The following is a 14,875-nucleotide window of genomic DNA, read 5'->3' on the forward strand; positions in this document are numbered from 1 at the left end:
TCTTCACCTCACTTATTTTTTTCAAAAATTCACGTAGGCAGGGGGTGGTGGCTCAAGCCTGTAATCCCAGCACTTTGGGAGGCTGAAGTGGGCAGATCACTTGAGGTTAGTAGTTCAAGACCAGCTTGGCCAACATGGTGAAACCTTGTCTCTACTAAAAATACAAAACTTCACCAGGAAAAATGGCAGGTGCCTGTAATCCCAGCTACTGGGGAGGTTGAGGCAGGAGAATTGCTTGAACCCGGGAGGCGGAGGTTGCAGTGAGCCAAGAGGGTGCCATTGCACTCCTGCCTGGGCGATACAGTGACTCACTCTAAAAATAAAATAATTAAAAAAATTCACCTAAACTCCCTAACTCCAAATACACATTCATAAATAATAACAAAGGAATCTGTTTGATTTACAGGTTTTATAGACTAAGAATGTACCTTTTCTGCTCTTCCAGTCCATATTGCAAATTCTCCTAGCAACAGGCATGACTTCATGATCAGTTGGACCTAGATTTCAATCTTGCTATTACCAGGACTAGCCAGCATAAAGTTCTCTGACCTTCAGTTTGATCATTTGTTAACCAGTAGAAACAATACCTAAGTTACTAAATTATTGAGAACATTAGATAATATTACTGGAAGCAGAAGCAGGTAAGAGTAGTTCAAACACTGAAGCCAGACAGGCTTGGGTTCAAAACTAAGCTCTGTTAATTACTAGCTATGTGATCCCAGTAGTTATTTGACATTCTAAACCTAGGTTAATCCGTAAAATGGATATAGGCGGTTGTGAGGATTAAATAAGGTAATGTATATACGGACCATCATACATTCCTGGTTACACGAAGGCTCCCTTCTAAGTTCTTTATCTAGTGCAGAAATTTCCTGGTAAAGGAGTAATGAGGGAAACATCACACCCTCTCCATTTCATTTCTTCATTCTACAAACTTTACTTAACGCTTTCCATGAGTTTGGGAGCTGTGTATTTGGAGCAGTCCTTTAAAACTCAAACAATGCATGCGTGAAAATAAATAGGAGAAAGTGCCTCCCACACTTCTATATCATTTCCCAGCAACTGTCACTCAGACACCTCGACCTCAGGCCTTTTCCTTGCCCCGCCAGAGGCTGGGCTCTTCGAGGTCGGCCCTCCGTTTTCCAGCCTAAGCCCGGCCTCTCTAGGCGTCACATCAGCGTTCACCCTAAGGGACTGCCCTCCAGTCACCTGTCCAGGGACACGCCCCCAGCTCTGCAAGCCCCGCCCGCTCGGTCCCTCAGCCTCATCCCCCAGGCGCTGGCTCAGGTCCGCCGCTCCAGCTCTCCCTGGTTCCCGCGCTCTGCGCCGGACAGTACCTGCAGGCCACTCCGCTTGTTCCAGGTGAAAATGGACCCAGGGTACCCGCTCAGAGCCAAGAGCAGTTCGTGGATCATTACCGCAGCCGACCTCGAGTCCCTGGATACGTCACCCCCTCCTCCAGCGCCCCTCCAGGCGACCACGAGAGGAGTGCTCCCCTTTCCACACTCGCATCGGCCCCTGGGTCGTGTGGTTTGTCCCGAATCAGCCCGCTGAGACAACCAATGCGGCAGAGCGGACCGGAAGCCGGGAAGGGGTCACGGCCGAGTCCCGGAAGTTCGGCGGCTCTACGGGGCCCACCCGCTACTCCCGCCCCAGCTCTGCGGAGACTGAGTAGCGGTAGCTGCCGTTGCGCATGCGCCCTCGGTACCCCGAGCCGCCTGCTCGGACTTCCGGTTTGGGAGCTGTACTTAGTGGCTGGAGAGCTGGAGCTGGGGCCGGGGCGGGACCCCGAATGGGTGAGGCTGGCCAGGAGGCAAGGATGCGAGGAGGTTGAGGGGCGGCTCGAGAGGGAGACCCTCCCAGGGGTGGGGTAGGCTGGAGGGCGCCTTAGCCGGGTCAGAGGCCCCTGGAGGGACTGCACGACGGCTGCGGGTGACCCGGCCGGAGGGAGCCGAGACAAAGAGGCCGGAATCCCGCAGCCGCCCCTCCTTCAGCTGAAAGTTCTGCGTCCTCGAACTGGCAGCACCTGGAGCCCCTGGCCGGCACCCGAGCTCATCATTAGGAAGCCGGTTACTACTGGCCCTCGGACTCCGTCTCTCCAACGCAGTGTGACTCTCCCCAAACCCACTCGGTCCTCGCTTTGGAGCCAAAAGTGGTTTCTCTCCTTGCTTGAGGTTTTCCAGCAAGTTGCACCCGAATCCTTGCTGAGAGGCTACTACTGCTACGAGGGGAAAACAAAGACTCGAGATTCTGGACGTGATTTTTGCCTGGGGTGGGCGTTGGGAGTTGTGCAGCCCGAGGGGGCTGGGCGGACGCAGGCCTCGGGAAGGGCTGCGGCGGTACTTGGGAACATCAGCTGCGACCAGCTGGACAGAGGCTTTTTGTTGCCTTCAAGCCAGGATAGTGACTTGGCTTGAGATCCTCTCGAGCTCCAGCTCACCTGTATGGTTCGGGCTCACTATGCAACATTGGTCAGGGGAGTTAAATGGGATCGGATTTGGAGGAGGTGGGAGGTGAGCGGACAGTACTTTTATTCTCTGCTGCTTCCTCGGGCGGCTCTGGAAGTCATCCAGAAAAGCAGCTTCTGCAAAGTCTTTTTACTGAAGATTGTGCTGCCTCAGAAGGCCACTTGGAGCATATGGGAAGGGAGACCAGTTCTGGCAAGACTTTAGACATATGAATATATTTCTTCTGATAGTGCCATCTTTCTTTGCCCTAAGAAGAAGCTCTTCTTACAGGGAGAGTGTCATCTGCAGGTGTTTCTCCAAGGACATGGGAAGATAGATGTAAGCTCTGGAACCCAGACTCTTAAGTGGAGGGAAGCTGCTTTCTGCTGTGAATGATGGCCAAATCCTCCCTGAGAGAGAATAGCCCTAACTCTGAGACATTCCGACAGCGCTTCAGGAGATTCCATTACCAGGAGGTGGCTGGGCCGCGAGAGGCTTTCAGCCAACTCTGGGAACTTTGCTGTCGGTGGTTAAGGCCCGAGGTGCGCACCAAGGAACAGATTGTAGAACTGTTGGTGCTAGAGCAGTTCCTGACCGTCTTACCTGGGGAGATCCAGAATTGGGTACAGGAACAGTGTCCAGAAAATGGAGAGGAGGCAGTGACTCTGGTGGAAGATTTAGAAAGAGAGCCTGGAAGACCTGGACCTTCGGTGAGAAGGGAGGGGGAATTCAAGTGTGATACTGGGAAGGGGCAAGGGTGGAGGGCTAAATTAATAGACCGGCTTAAAGAGGGGCACAATCTCCCCTGGTGATGCTTATACTTCTAGTCTGGTATAAGTAACTTTTTCAGATAGTGCTTGTCTGGAGATGCTACCTAGGTGTACTTCACCTACCCTGTCATAATGAGTTTTTGCTAGTTTTATGGTTTCTTAATAAGGAAGAAAGAGGATTTTTTTTTCAGCCTGTAGTTGGGTTTACTGTTTTGATCGTTTCCTTCTGGAGTTTCAGCTGCTTTAAGCTAATGGCAATGGAATAAGACCCTTGTTCACTTTAACCTCCCCCACCCCTAAAATCCTGGCCATGGCCCTGAACGATGATCTCTTTTGGGGTATTAAATAATCTCCTCTGGGAATGCCCCCTCATTATGACTTTTGCAGTGACAATTAACAGGGGTTGTTTCTAGGTCACAGTCTCTGTGAAGGGGCAGGAAGTGCGCTTGGAGAAGATGACACCCCTGAAATCATCACAAGAGTTATTAAGTGTTCGGCAGGAGTCAGTGGAACCCCAACCCAGGGGCGTACCCAAGAAAGAGAGGGCAAGAAGCCCAGACCTGGGACCACAGGAGCAGATGAACCCAAAGGAGAAGCTCAGACCTTTTCAAAGGAGCGGTGAGGAGTAGATTCATATGGGAAGATAGAGTGCCATTCCAAGTTGGGAAGTAGGGTTGGGAATAGTGAGTGGGAAAGGGATTTCAGGAATAAGTGGAAATTGTAGAATATGTGGTTTTTGACATGTAGTTTAGCCCTCTGGTATTCTTTTATTACCTCTTGATAAGTCCACTAGAGAATGGCTCCCTAGTTTTTATCAGAACTGGAATTACTTCCTCTTGGTAATGATGATAGGTCATTATTTTCTAGATAAAAATTCTTTTCTATACTTGAAGGCAGATCTTCCTTTCGGTTGTTTTCCTTCTTCAAATTAAACTCTATTTGTTTCCTTAAGCTTTCCCCTAGAAGATTCATTCTTTAAACCTAAGTTTTTGTTGCTCTCTATTGGAACCATTAAGTTCTCCAAATATCATGTTAATTGTGGAGAACTAATTTATGTATACTATTCTCGTGACTGTTAGAAGCTAAGTAAGAATTTTACTTCAGAATCTTGCGCCTTGTATCAATATAGCCCAACCTGTGATTATATGATTTTTTGTTCACCTGGTAACTTCCAGGATTCTGATAGCTTTCCCCAGTGCCTTTATACCTGCTTGATTATTCTTGTACTTGATTTTCTAGAACTTGTTTTTCTTCTTCGTATTCTATTGATCTCCATGTTGTATGCTTTTTTCTCTTACCATTTCACTTAAAATTTGTTGAAGTTGTTTTGAATTGTGGTATTATCGTCTAAGATGATAGCTTTCTCAGCCAGTTTGGTAATGGTCTCTCTGTTTAGTGATGCAGATTAAATCCCTGAATCTCACAGACTTGCAGAGTTCATTAGTTTTGGAACACCTATCAAGGTGCTCAACACCTTGCAGGATACTCTGCAATAAAAAAATGTGCATATCCTCAAAGAACTTAAAAACATCGTTGAGAACCACAATGGCTAACTCTAAGTATGTGCTGAACTGAACTGTACTGAAACAATGCCAATGACTCATTCAATTGTGTGAGTACTGTATGGGTTTGGCAGAGTGGGAGATGAGGGAGGGCTGTAGGTAAGGCTTCTTGAGGGCATTGGCAAATGCAGCCTTTTGAAGGACGGGCTGAAACTGGATAAGAGAGAATTAAAAGCCACAGAGGGGTGATAAAAGTGTGCTGTGTTCTGGAGGAAGAGTCTGACAGGAATGGGTATGGTAGGCACTAAGGTTAAGGCTTAGCAGGGTAAAATGTGCGCTGAGGAAGCAGGAGCCCGGAGTTAGGAAGAACAGTGACTGCTGCAGTTATCTGGTGTGAGAGGATAAGGAGTTTGGACTTGGATGGTGGCAGTAGTTCTAAACATAAACACCTTTAGAACTTGGTGACTGACTGTGAAGGAAACAGATAAAGACAGTCTTCTCTCACTTCCCCCTTGAAATGACTCTGAGTTTAATTCTGAAGCCCCAGTGAAGAATAATTATTTCCAGCAGTACTAGGACCTGCCTACAAATAGGAGAGCTAGGGAACAACTTGAAATAGAATTATCTGCTTTGAACACACAGACTCCTTTCCTCTCTTGTCACCCTGTTTGGAAAATAGAACCTTTCTCATCTTTTGAGGTTTCCTGTATTTTCCCCACCTTTTTCAACCCATTGCACTTTCTGAAAACATTTCCCTAGACACTTTATTTATAATCCTCTTGGATGAAAAAGGCAGGACTGAATGTCGAAGATTTTTGTGATGATCAGTCCTAACTAAGATACCCTTTGTTTGCTTCCCTGCAAGCAGGATTTCCATTTCCCAAATCCAGTGTGGTCTCCAGGTTGGAGCAGGGAGAGCCGTGGATTCCAGATCTCCCAGGCTCCAAGGAGAAAGAACTTCCAAGTGGTAGCTACACGGGAGACAGACGAGTGCATGCTGATCCGTTACCATCCAAGAAAGATAGAAGAAGCTGGGTGGAACAGGATCACTGGGGCTTTGAGGATGAGAAGGTGGCAGGTGTGCACTGGGGTTATAAAGAGACCAGAACACTGCTTGCAATTCTCAGCCAGACTGAGTTTTATGAGGCTCTCCGAAACTGTCATAGAAATAGCCAGGTGTATGGGGCTGTGGCTGAGCGGCTCAGGGAATATGGCTTCCTCCGGACCCTGGAACAGTGTCGGACCAAGTTCAAAGGTCTCCAGAAGAGCTATCGGAAAGTCAAGAGCGGCCACCCACCTGAGACCTGTCCCTTCTTTGAAGAAATGGAAGCCCTGATGAGTGCTCAGGTCATTGCCCTGCCGAGTAATGGCTTGGAGGAAGCAGCCTCTCACTCTGGCCTGGTGGGCAGTGATACTGAGACTGAGGAACCAAGGCAGGGAGACTGGCAGCATGAGGCAGGAGCAGAAGAGGCTGTGGCTGAGGAGTCTGACAGTGATGACATGGATCTAGAGGCGATCCCCCAGGATCCCAATTCAGCTGCACCTGTCCTGTTCAGAAGCCCAAGTGGTAAGAAGCTTTTCTTCTTGGAGTTTTGGAATTAGACTTGGGGAATGAAGAGACTGGATGTGGGGTCAGAAGGCCTTAATGTCACATGCCAGCTTTGCCACTTAGGGAACAAAGAAGTGCTTCTCAATTTTATGTGTGTATTTAATTCTCTTTTATGGAAAAATCAGTGAGATAATTGGGAATAAATGTAGATTTCTGAAAGAAATATACTCAGAAAATCCAGTCCTGAGATGGACTATCATTCCTTTCATTTCTTTACTAAATTAATTTTTCCCTGATTTAAAAATCATTGCAGACTGAGAAAAATGTGGCACAATATTATCTTTAAGTACAACCAGTATTTATTGAGTACGTTGTAGGAACTTGATACTTTACAAATATATATATACATACACACACACACACACACACACACACATATATATATTTTTTTTTTTTTTTTCTGAGATAGATTTCATTCTGTCGCCCAGGCTGGAGTGCAGTGGCACAGTCTTGGCTCACTGAAACCTCCGCCCCCTGGGTTCAAGCGATTCCCCTGCCTCAGCCTTCCAAGTAGCTGGGATTACAGGCGCGCACTACCATGCCTGGCCAATTTTTGTATTTTTAATAGACATGGGGTTTCACCATGTTGGCCAGGCTGTCCTTGAACTGGCTGGTCTTGAACTCCGCTCGTGATCCACCCATCTCGGCCTCCAAAAGTGCTAGGGGTTATAGGTGTGAGCCACCGCATCTGGCCTTTTTTTTTTTTTGAGACAGTTTCACTCTTGTTGCCCAGGCTGGAGTGCAATGGCATGATCTCGGTTCACCACAACCTCCACTTCCCAGGTTCAAGCAGTTCTTCTGCCTCAGCCTCCTAAGTAGCTGGGATTACAGGCATGCGCCACCATGCCCAGCTGATTTTTATATTCTTAGTAGATATGGAATTTCACCATGTTGGTCAGGCTGGTCTCGAACTCCTGACCGCAGGTGATCCACACGCCTCAGCCTCCCAAAGTGCTGGGATTACAGGTGTGAGCCACCTGTAAAATACGTAAAGCCCAGACAATGCTTTACATATTTTCTTTTACTTCCCCAAATCTCAAAGTCAGTTTATCATATTCATTTTGACTTAGAATAGCACAGTGAAGAATTGTCCAAAGTTGGGGAAACATTTTTTTTATTTAAAAATTTTAAAATATATTTAAAACAGAGACAGGGTCTTGCCATGTTGCCCAGGCTGGTCTCAAACTCCTGTTTTCAAGCAGTCTTCCCACTCAGCCTTCCAAGTAGGACTACAAGTGTGAGCCACCACACTCGGCTGGGAAACATCTAATTTTCCTCTGAGATTCATAGTATACATTGGCATTTTAAAAGGACTGGGAAGTCCTACAGTGAGAAAGCTTGTTTAACATTCTGTATTGAAATATTTTTGCCTATGAAATCCTTTTTAAAGTATCACTTATTACTGTTAATGTAATTGGTACAACTATGCTGTTATGGAAAGAGCATCAAAATATGATTCAGGAGGTATAGATTCTAATTCTGATGACCACTAATCAACTGGGAGACCATGAGTAATTATCTAACCATTTTAAGCTTCCATTTCCTCAACCATAATATGTGGTATAGCAGGAGGACTACATCGCTAAAGTTGCAGTCCATTTGTGAGCAGTGGTCTTTTCCTTCTATTTTTTATTATATGCGTGATCTTACTTTAGTTCTGTTCTAGTTTTCTGGTCTTTGTGTCCTCCACTTTTTCATTTCTTTTTCTTCTTGTTTTCTTCATTGAGTTTTTCCTTTTTTGTTGTGGATACAAATATATGTAGGCTAATTGAACATGGCACATGTGCTAAATGTTATTTTCACTCTCTCATCCAGGCTGGAGTGCAGTGGTGCCATCTTATCTCACTGCAACCTCTGTCTCCTCGGTTCAATCTCGATTCTCATGCTTCAGCCTCCCAAGTAGCTGGGACTATAGGTGTGTGCCACCACACCTGGCTAATTTTTCTGTATTTTTAGTAGAGATGGTGTTTCACTATGTTGGCCAGGCTGGTCTCAAACTCCTGGCCTCAAGTGATCTGCACAGCTTGACCTCCTAAAGTGCTGGGATTACAGGCATGAGCCACTGTGCCTGACCAGCTTCTTTTTTATATGGCTAAACAGAATTTATGAATAAAGGTCTCTGTGAAATTACTAAAGGATATAAAGAAGCAAAACATTCTGTAAGGAGTTTGTGGATTTTTGAAACATTAAGTATTTTTACTCTCTCATCTAGGAGCCTGAGCTTAGGTGAATTCTCATGATGCAGATGATAGGACTGAGGAATTCAGGCTATAAAGCTCTGGATTAAGTGGTGCTGAAATTTCTCTTCTGGTGGCAGGTGTACACTGGGGCTATGAAGAGACCAAGACTTATCTTGCAATTCTTAGTGAGACCCAGTTTTATGAAGCCCTCCAGAATTGTCACCGCAACAGCCAGCTGTATGGAGCAGTGGCTGAGAGGTTATGGGAATATGGCTTCCTTAGGACCCCGGAGCAGTGTCGGACCAAGTTTAAAAGCCTGCAAACCAGCTATCGTAAAGTCAAGAATGGCCAGGCACCAGAGACCTGTCCCTTCTTTGAAGAGATGGATGCTTTGGTGAGTGCCCGGGTTGCTGCCCCACCCAGTGATGGCCAGGAAGAGGCAGCTTCTTGCCCTGTCCAGGGGACCAGTAAGGCTGAAGCTCAGAAGCAAGTTGAGGAGGCAGACGAGGTCTCAGAGGAAGACTCTGATGATGATGAAGAGGATACTGAGATACCCCCAGGGGCTGTTATAACCCGTGCTCCAGTGTTATTCCAGAGCCCCCGTGGTAAGATTCTTTCACGATTACGGTTTGAATAACAAAGGGAAGACAGTGGGTTTGAGGAAAAGTATCATCAGATTGAGGAGAATTGGCCTCTACCCAGCTTTCATGGATTCTTCCTGTGACCACCCATGTTTCTTATCTGTTAAAGCAGCTCACTGAGGGGATATGAAATATTTATGTGACTTGCCTCCCCACACCAGTGCATCAATCTGAGATAGCTGCACATTGTAAACTTGCTGTGATTTATTCATGAAGTGCTAGGTTTCCAGCCAGTTTACCGAGCAGGGAATCTGAAAACTCACATTTCTCAAGTAGCATGTCAAGTACCCATAGTAGGATAAAGCTATTTTTAAAAGTTCATTCTCTTTTATATAAGGTTTTCTTCTAGTGTCAGCCTATATACCAGCTGTGCATTTGCTTTATTCACATTTATGAAAACCTGGTAACTGTTCAGGTTCCTGAGAGAACTGACCCTTTGAATCTTGGCTGCTAGATAAGAAAAGGTCTTCCCTCGTGAGAAGAGTTCTGATTTCAGAGTCGTATATGTTTATGTATGTGAGTCTGGGCTCTGGTTACTAGCTAAGTGACTTAGTGAAAGTTATTTAAGGCCAGGCTTGGTGGCTCATGCCTGTAATCCCCAGCACTTTGGGAGGCCGAGGCAGGTAGATCACCTGAGGTCAGGAGTTGGAGACTAGCCTGCCTACATGGCAAAACCCCATCTCTACTAAAAATACAAAAAATTAACCAGGCATGGTGGCAGGCACCTGTAATCCCAGCTACTTGGGAGGCTGAGGCAGGAAAATCATTTAAACCTGGGAGGTAGAAGTTTCAGTGAGCTGAGATTGCAACATTGCACTCCAGCCTGGGAAACAAGAGTGAAAATCTGTCAAAAAAAAAGAAAAAAAGTTACTTAACCCCCAAGTTTGCTTATATATTAAGACCTACCTCATAGGGTTGATGTAAATGAGGTACTCTGCACAGTGCCTGGCACATAATAGGCATTCAATAAATAATAGTTTTCATTTCCATAAGTCTTTAAGATGAGCATTCTTTAAGGGTATTCCATGGAATATCAATTCCATGGGGTATTAATATATTCTACTAAAAAATAGCTTCTAGGTTTGGGAAGATGGTAAATACCCCTCTTGGAGGCTCACAATACATATTCACATATTTAAGGTTCTAAGATTTATTTAATCTAGTGAATATTTCATGAAATGTAAGATTAGGCTTCTGAGTGGAAATACTGTCTCAGGAGATACAAACATGGGCTGACACTCAACATGTTTTTGCTCCTAGATTTAGTCCCGGGAATATGGGATTCAGAGTTTACCTGAAATATCTGAATAAATGCAAATTTGCATAGCCTAGGCCCAAAGAAGCCAGGCATTTGGTTCTTAAGGCCTTTTGGTTCTTTGAAAGACTAAGTATTTTTCTATCCTCTTTTTATTTCCAATGTATATTGGAATGTGAGGGGAAGGAGACTCATGAAGCTCCTTCTGGATATAAAAGTTTCCGTTTCCAAAAATGTATTCCTAAGCATGTCCTTCTAAACCTTTTAGTTACTGGCAAAGAACATGAATAAGAATACTATGATAGACCTGAGATGTGGCAAAAATACGTATTAGAAAGTGTCTTTCCTATAGAAACATAGAAATTACCTAAAACCTAGTGAGTTTTCCATGCTGTACTGAGAGGATTTTCCAAAGATCCTATGTGACCAAGAGGAGTTAAAAGTATATATTAATGAGACCCTATGTAGATGAGAAGCACATGACAGGTTACCAAGCAGAGAAGTAAAACATTGGGATTTTAATAAGATGATGGTAGTTATTTGGGATCTAGGGCTTCCTAATTTTTATCTTTAATTATCTGATGTAATGCTTGTTTTTCCCAAGTTTTACATTCCCAGGGCACATATAATTAAGGAAATAGATAACTCCTAAAATTCTGTTTTACATCAGGTTTTGAAGCTGGATTTGAGAATGAAGAGAATTCAAAACGGGATATTTCTGAGGAAGTACAACTGCATAGGACATTACTTGCAAGGTCTGAAAGGAAAATTTTCCAGTATCTTAATCAAGGTAAAGGCAATGAAAGTGACTGTAGATCAGGAAGACAGTGGGAAAAGACCCCAGGGGAGAAAAGAAAACTGACACTCCAAGAGAACGGTTTAAGTGAAGTCCTAAGTGAAGAGAAACGAGAGAGACCCTATAAATATCTCAAATACAGCAAAAGCTTTGGTCCTAATTCCCTTCTCATGCATCAGGTATCCCACCAGGTGGAAAATCCATATAAATGTGCTGATTGTGGGAAAAGTTTCAGTCGGAGTGCACGACTTATTAGACACCGGAGAATCCACACTGGAGAGAAACCTTATAAATGTCTTGACTGTGGAAAAAGTTTCCGTGACAGTTCAAATTTCATCACCCATAGGAGGATCCACACAGGAGAGAAACCTTATCAATGCGGTGAGTGTGGGAAACGCTTCAATCAGAGCTCAAGCCTTATCATTCACCAGAGAACCCACACAGGAGAAAAGCCCTATCAATGTGAAGAGTGTGGAAAAAGTTTCAATAACAGTTCTCATTTTAGTGCACATCGGAGGATACACACAGGAGAGAGACCCCATGTGTGTCCTGACTGTGGAAAGAGTTTCAGTAAGAGTTCTGACTTACGTGCACATCATAGAACCCACACAGGAGAGAAACCCTATGGGTGTCATGACTGTGGTAAGTGTTTCAGTAAAAGCTCAGCCCTTAACAAGCACCGAGAAATCCATGCACGGGAAAAGCTTCTGTCACAGTCAGCACCTAAGTAAGCCCCTGAGGATAATAAAGAGGCTCAATAAATGTATTGTTCAGAAGTCTTCCAAAAGTGAGATCCATCTCCTATTCTGTGTCCAGCTAGCTTGGGAAATTGTCTTTAGGCTTTATGCCACTGTTCCTTGTTTTTCCTGATCTAGAGTCAAATCCCCAAGGCACTCTAAAGAATGAAGGGAAGATTTCAGTCCCCCTCATTGTGCATCTGAATTGATGGATAACATCTTTTCCTTCTCAGTGCCTATGGTGTTCCCTTAATAAAGTAAAGACAACATGGTAGTAGATCCTATGAATTTAATATGCATCCTTCTTTACTCATTTTGTCATTCAGCTGCATTTTGACAGGAAAAACCCATTACATTTCAAGAAGTTGTGAGACTTTGCCCATTAGGTGGGTCTAGCTCTTTTTTTTTTTTTTTTCCTACAAGATGGAGTCTTGCTCTATTGCCTAGGCTGGAGTGCAATGGCATGATCTCAGCTTACTGCACCCTCCACCTCCCAGGTTCAAGCAATTCTCCTTCCTCACTCTCCCAAGTAGCTGGGATTATAGGCACCTGCCACCATGCCCAGCTAATTTTTGTATTTTTAGTAGAGATGGGGTTTCACCATGTTGGCCAGGCTGGTCTTGAACTCCTCACCTCGTGACCTGCCCGCCTCTGCCTCCCAAAGTGCTGGGATTACAGGAATGAGCCATTGTGCTCGGCCTAGCTCTTCTTTATACAATAATGGAAATGCTAGAATGAATGGCTCTTTCTGTTCACTTTAAACCTGTGTTCAAAATGACAGCTTTGTGAGGCACACTTCATTTACCTTGAAGGAAAGTTTAATGTCTATCTTGGCTCTTCTCTGTGAATCATCTTGTCTATAGGTGTTCTTAGGCAGAAACAATGAAAACTTTATACTGAAGTATGAACCCTGGATTTCTTAGTTTCTTCTGAGTCCTAGAAGAAGGGTTAGAGTAATACATTTATAGGATTTAGTTTGGTTTTCTTTCTGTCCAGTCTCATCTGATTTTCATCTGTGCCATGTGGTCCAGAAGTTCACAGAGCAAGGCAGCTGGATGTGGTGACAGGTAAAGCAGTTAAAGCTGCCAACAGGGATTTCTCTATATTCCACACACCTAGTATAGTGTTATGCCCTCTGTGGGCACTCAGTACTTATCTGCAATAAGCAGAAGCCACTGCCACATTCCCATGTATTGGGAAATGAACTACTGTGTGTGAACAGCCCTTTACCCTAATGGCAGGGAAGATGGATTATCTTTGGCCAGTGGAGCTGCCAATCTACATATACACATTCAGGTGAATACAATTAAAAGCAGCTCTTTAAATGCAAATGTAATTACTCATCTTTATAATAGTATTGAATTAACTGCCCATATGTTCATACTATGATCAGCCCTGTATAGCACAAGGTAAAACAGGTCCTGTCCTTGTCCTTACAACCTAAAGCAGATGACACTGACATGGACAAGTAGCTGCATAGCTGCAGCAGTTATAGAGAAATCTAGTAAGCTAGGTAGTAACACTATGCATAAATGCATGGTCCAATGCATTACAGTTTGCTGTAAGAAAAATCCAGGAGGTATTTTCTTCTTTTTATTCAGGAAGGCTGCATGAAGCAGGAAGTGTTCAAATGAGGGAAGCTTACTGGTTACATTAGGTTAGGAAGAACTTTCCATAACTAGTTGCAAAATTGAGTGGTGGGTAGGTTGAGGAATGGGAAAATGGGGGAGCAAGGTGTTTTGTGTAGATGGAACAAAGAGCAAAGGATAGACTATAAGGAAGGCCCGATAAAGCTTGGAGCAGCATGGAACTCGAGGAAAAGTATGATATGGGCTGTGCATCAGGCAGAGGGAATCACCTTAAGCTGAAACATCGGTGCCAGGGGCAGACCATGAGGTGGTACACCCATCATCTCTAGGAAATCAGGTACTGTGCTATACTGATAAGCAAACAGCTGGCTGGCACTGGAAAGAATGAGCAGCTTTAGGGGACTAACTCCTATGGGAGACAAAGGTCAGAAATCATAGTATCTGACGAAGATATTTTGAAGGGCATGTGAGAAGGAAGATAAAAATGGCCAGATGGCCAAGGCCTGGGATAAGTAGCTGTTTCACATTTAATTGGAATCCTGTGGCTGGAATAAGATCAGGGAGAGCGGTAGGAAGATACAGTATTCTATAATTTATAACATTGTGTTAGAAATTAATTAGGGTTCTGGTGCTGAATATTAGTACAAAAAAATGTAATATTTATTAGGAATTAAAGGAGGATGGTACTTCTGTTATGCTGCCTAAGGAGACAGGAAGCTACAACAAACACCAGTCTGAAGCAGTGCTTCAGGATCTCAGATGGTTTAGGAAGTATGTATATGTCAAAAAAAAAAAAAAAAAAAAAAAGAAGATGATTACTGTCTTTAGTATATCTAAGTATAGTCTTGTGGGAAAAACATTGGTTGGGGTATCAACAGATATTCTGGTTCCGGATGTCTTGTGTGTAAGTTAACCTGCCTCCATTTCCCTTTCTGTAAAGCAAAATGTTTACACCTAACTGCCTCTCAGGGATACCATGTTAATAAAAATTATGTCTATAAAGTGCCTGGTGTTTCTACAAGAGTATGTGTGTGTGTGTGTAATATAGGCAAATTATGATCAAGTTGTGGATGGTAGGAAAAGATCAATCTTAACTTTCTTTTTTTTAAGCTCCCTATGTGGGGTTACTAGAAGTATCTTTATCTGAATCTTTATATTCTAGAAAAAGAAATAATTGAGATTGTGGTAAAAGGGAAATTAGAATGCATATCCTTCCTTTGTACCTCTATCCATATCCACAATAAATTAGGACCCAAGATACTGGGCATGCAGATCTTATTTTTAAAGTTTTAAAAATTTATTTTTTCGAGACAGGATCTCACTCTGGCTGCAGTGCAGTGGTGCCATCA

The 14,875-nt window shown here is 44.0% G+C and overlaps 2 protein-coding genes across 9 annotated transcripts in view; one reads left to right on the forward strand and one right to left on the reverse strand.

Annotated features, from left to right (window-relative positions):
* TUBGCP4 (tubulin gamma complex associated protein 4) overlaps positions 1-1,706 on the reverse strand; it is a 60,989-nt gene extending 59,283 nt beyond the window's left edge. For all 8 annotated transcript variants that reach the window (XM_017546284.2, XM_037744819.1, XM_037744833.1 and 5 more), the window contains exon 1: positions 1,338-1,706. In XM_017546284.2, the coding sequence (XP_017401773.1) occupies positions 1,338-1,415 (78 nt within the window). In that variant the 5' untranslated portion in view covers positions 1,416-1,706. The remainder of the gene's footprint in view (positions 1-1,337) is intronic.
* A 15-nt stretch (positions 1,707-1,721) lies between these two features.
* On the forward strand, positions 1,722-14,528 carry ZSCAN29 (zinc finger and SCAN domain containing 29). Its single transcript, XM_017546240.2, has 5 exons — positions 1,722-3,157; positions 3,631-3,835; positions 5,588-6,286; positions 8,646-9,113; positions 11,075-14,528. Exons 1-5 carry the CDS (start codon positions 2,840-2,842, stop codon positions 11,929-11,931), a joined length of 2,547 nt encoding a protein of 848 aa, XP_017401729.1. The 5' UTR covers positions 1,722-2,839; the 3' UTR covers positions 11,932-14,528.
* The last annotated feature ends 347 nt before the right edge of the window (positions 14,529-14,875 follow it).

This window comes from Cebus imitator, unplaced genomic scaffold (genome assembly GCF_001604975.1).
Source record: "Cebus imitator isolate Cc_AM_T3 unplaced genomic scaffold, Cebus_imitator-1.0 Scaffold9, whole genome shotgun sequence".
Classification (NCBI taxonomy): domain Eukaryota; kingdom Metazoa; phylum Chordata; class Mammalia; order Primates; family Cebidae; genus Cebus; species Cebus imitator.